Below are 4,528 nucleotides of genomic sequence, written 5' to 3' on the forward strand. Positions count from 1 at the left end.
AGAATTCAGGTGCAAGATCCAGGTTTTATTAACAATGCAGGGAAACAGGGAACTGGCACGAGGAAACACAAGGAACTAATACTAGGAACATGTAAGCTCAAAAACAGGACTGAACACACAAGGGCATATAAATAGACAAGGGATAACTAGACACAGGTGAACACCGCTGACAATCAACACTGGGATAGGCTGGGGAACTAATGGGACACAGGTGGAAACACTGGCAATCACAGGACTAGTGAGACAAGACAGGAACAGAACTACAGGGGCAGACAGGAAGGCACAAAACAAGACCACAAAATCACAGTAACACAAAGAAGTAAAACACTAACTAACTAAAAACCAAGGAAAACATGAAAATCCAAAACATGTCACGGAACATGACACCGGCAGCCGACAGGCTCCTTTTGTTTAAAGTGGGAAATTTGTATATAGTCTTTTTTATTGGCCTAAAATATTGTCTATATACATTAATGAACCCACTAGCTGACCGGCTGTCACTATTGGGCATCCTATGGCAGGCAAAATTGTCAAAAATGTCAAACTTTCCTTATGCTTATGCATGTGACATGTCAAACTAGGGGATTTTCTAGCCGCAATTTGCAACTCTAGACTTTTATACAATGGGATGAATCTAGAGTTGCAATACCCTCTATTGACTCCCCACTCATCATTTTGCGTTTGCGATCTGCTTGTCTTAAACGACGTTAAACTCACCAACATTGCAGCTGTAGTCCAAGCTTGAATTATTCTCTTTCAATCTGCCGAGCTTGTTTTTCATAAAAATCCCCCGTAGACATGTTATGAGCTACTTTCTGTCAAGAAGAAGAAATGTTGGAGTTTGGAAGCGCTCGTTTGTATTAAGGGGTCGCGCTGCTGCCTCCTGCATTATGTGCAAATGCGAAACAGATGCATGCAGGGACGTTCAGTGACTTACGACGAGCGCTTTCAAACTCCAGCACTTAGAAAAAGAATCACTTGCACAGAATTTCTTGACAGAAAGTAGCTCATAACATGTCTACGGGGGATTTTTATGAAAAACAAGCTCGGCAGATTGAAAGAGAATAATTCAAGCTTGGATTACAGCTGCAATGTTGGTGAGTTTAACGTCGTTTAAGACAAGCAGATCGCAAACGCAAAATGATGAGTGGGGAGTCAATGGAGGGTATTGCAACTCTAGATTCATCCCATTATAAAAAAATCTAGAGTTGCAAATTGCGGCTAGGGGTTTTCATGATTCTGAATCCATTTCAAGCATTAGTTTGGCACAAGAAACACTCCTTGGGCTAAGAACGGCCATAGACGTCATGACAAATGTGATGAGGTCAGCACAAATGTGATGAGGTCAGCACATTATGGGGAAGTGGCTATGGCTGTTATTAGCACAAGGAGTGTATTTTGTGCAAAACGAATGCTTGGAATGGATTCAGAATCATGAAAACACCCTAGTTTGACATGTCACATGCTACTTAAAGCAAAAGGAAAGTTTGACATTTTTGACATTTATGCCTGCCATAGAATGTTTATGGAAACCATTAGTGACAGCCGGTCAGCAAGTGGATTCATAAATGTATGTATATAAACAATATTTTAGGCCAATAAAAAAGACTGGACACTTCAAAAGGCCATATCGCGGTGGCCATTGATCTGATCGCAATATAGGACCGGATTTAAACATTAGTATAAATTAAGTTTGATTGATTGATGATGATAGTCTGAGATGCGTTCATAAAGGACAAAAATGGGTTTGTATAGTATATAAATCATATAATGAAGTATATACTATTATAATGTGTTAATGTGATCAAATGTGACCAGATTTCATTGAGAGACTGCCATCGCGCAAATTACAGCTTTTCACCAGCTTTTTTTTTAATGAGTTAATAGCACAGGTAGACTGCACATACTAGAGCAAAAATGATCTGAAATAAGTGTCAGAGCTGAAATCGACATGTAAATATGAAATAAATGCTTAAACATGTAGCTAGGTGTAATGTTAGAGACCACAGAAGTGAACCTTTCAAGCCTGTTTTCTCAACTCGCTGTTTTCTGCAAGACATTACTCTATAAGCCATATCTCCAAAACTGGTGGGTCAAACTGAACAACCAATATGTCAATTTGAAGCTATGATCCCCTGCTTTCATAAGACATGAAAAAAACGAAAATTCAAAAAAGTCCAATTGCAGTCCCTCAGTCAAATTTAGTCACAAATGTCTGAGACATATAATGCTAATGTGAATACCATCTCCCAGGCCTACAGGTCCTGGGTGTAATGCTAATAATATGAATACCATCTCCCAGGCCTACAGGTCCTGGGTGTAAAGCTAATAATGTGAATACCATCTCCCAGGCCTACAGGTCCTGGGTGCAGACGCATGGCGAGGAGAAGAGACTACCAGCTGTCAACCTCACCAACGAGCAACTCTTCTTCGTTGGTTTTGCCCAGGTGGGTAGTGGACACTACTGGACAATAACAATTCCTTTGGATCATTATTCGTTACGCAACTTCCTATATTAGGCACTGCTTTCTTCAAATCCCACGTTGTACTAAACTGACTCCGCCAGATGGGGCAGCAGAGAGTACACTGGGTAACAGGAGGGGGGGAACCCAGTGTACTCTCTCTACCCAGTGTACTCTCTGCTGCCCCATTTGGCGGAGTCAGGTTAACGTTGTACTCCCACTCCTACAGATTTTGTCCAAAACTCATAAATCTGCACATATTATCTCTGATACGTTTCCATGAGATTTTCCAGAGTTCTAGAATGCTAACATGTCAGGATGTAGAAGACATTTTTAGAATCTGATCTCAGGTCAAAATGTGTTAACACCAACTCCAACAGGTGTGGTGTTCTGTGAGGACCCCAGAAAGCGCTCACGAGGGCCTGATGACGGACCCCCACAGCCCCCCCCGGTACCGGGTCATCGGGACGTTGTCGAACTCCCCAGAGTTCTCCCAACACTTCAACTGCCCCGTGGGGTCGTCCATGAACCCGGGCCAGAAGCGCTGTCAGGTGTGGTAGAGCAGGGGTTCTCAACGTTTGTTCATTTCAAGGACCCCCAGTTTGGTATACATTAAGTCATGGACCCCCCCCCCCCCCCCCAATAACTCTTTCTTGAGTGTACAAAAATGTAACCAAATGTGACTAAATTTGACTGAGGGACCGCCATTGGATTTTTTTGAATTTTTGTTTTTTCATGTCATATGAAAGCAGGGATTCATATATTCAAATTGACATATTGGTTGTTCAGTTTCACCCACCAGTTTTGGAGATATGGTTTATAGAGTTATGTCTTACAGAGAAACAGCGAGTTGAGAAAACAGGCTTGAAAGGATCACTTCTGTGGTCTCTAACGTTACACCTAGCTACATGTTTAAGCATTTATTTCATATTTACATGTCGATTTCAGCTCTGACACTTATTTCAGACATGCTCTAGTATGTGAAGAACTCATTTAAAAAAAAAAAAAAAAAACTTTTTCTCTTCTAGTGAAAAACTGTAATTTGCGCGATGGTAGTCTCTCAGTCAAATATGGTCACAAATGGAGCCTGCAAGGGTCCATCTGGTTCCATTTGTACACTCTCAGAGGCCCACTCTCAGAGGAAAAGGGGGTATCAGAATTACAGACCCATAAGGGTCCATCTGGTTCCTAACTATTGGTCATTTCCCGGGGGAACCCCCTGGAACCCCCCTCAAGGACCCCTGAGGGTCCCCTGACCCCACTTTGAGAAACACTGTGATGAGAGGAGCCTCCTCCTGCCTGCTGCTTCTAAGCTGAGCGTCATGTGACCGACCGACCGACCGACCGTCTGACCGACCGACCGGCCGACCGACCGACCGTCTGACCGACCGACCGGCCGACCGACCGACCGGCCGACCGACCGACCGACCGACCGACCGACCGACCGTCTGACCGACCAAAAGAAAACAAGGACACGTTGACATTTCTGGTTTCCATGGAGACGCCCCCAAACAACACAGTCCCTCCAGGCGGTCGTCGAGGACGTGAAACGCAATCATATACCACCACTTACGGTAAAAGGTCTGTTAAGAAAAAAAAAGCCAAATATGTTTTTCAGTTTTTTTTATCTCTCTTATCTATCTAGAGCAGCGGTTCCCAGCCGTGTCTGGGGAATACACGTGCATCTTCAGAGCATGTTTATTTTAACCCATTTTGGGCGGGAAGAAGTTCCGGGAACCCCTTTTGGTGTTAGCATTATGTTATGCTTTAGCTATTGAAAAATAGCAGATCTACAAGCTCGTAGCGCGCCACCGAGTGGCGCGCTACGAGCTTGTAGGTCTGCTATTTTTGAAAAATCGAAGAACGACTGACATAGAAACATAGCTTTTTCAGAAAACTGTCAGGATGTAGAAGACATGTTTAGAATCTGATCTCAGGTCAGAATGGGATAAAGATGAATCAATCCATTGTGTTCCAGCTGGTCTTGGATCAGTGGAACAAACATGGTATACTTTAACCCATTTAGGCCTGACGCCGAAATTAAAAAAAATTAATAATATATATTC

The 4,528-nt window shown here is 43.0% G+C and overlaps 1 protein-coding gene across 1 annotated transcript in view; it reads left to right on the forward strand.

The window, feature by feature from the left end:
* ece2b (endothelin converting enzyme 2b) overlaps positions 1-4,164 on the forward strand; it is an 81,455-nt gene extending 77,291 nt beyond the window's left edge. Inside the window, exons 18-19 of the mRNA XM_079513919.1 lie at positions 2,352-2,447; positions 2,843-4,164. Of these exons, the coding sequence (XP_079370045.1) occupies positions 2,352-2,447; positions 2,843-3,022 (276 nt within the window). The 3' untranslated portion in view covers positions 3,023-4,164. The remainder of the gene's footprint in view (positions 1-2,351; positions 2,448-2,842) is intronic.
* The last annotated feature ends 364 nt before the right edge of the window (positions 4,165-4,528 follow it).

This window comes from Electrona antarctica (genome assembly GCF_951216825.1).
Source record: "Electrona antarctica genome assembly, chromosome: 11".
Taxonomy (NCBI): Eukaryota; Metazoa; Chordata; class Actinopteri; order Myctophiformes; family Myctophidae; genus Electrona; species Electrona antarctica.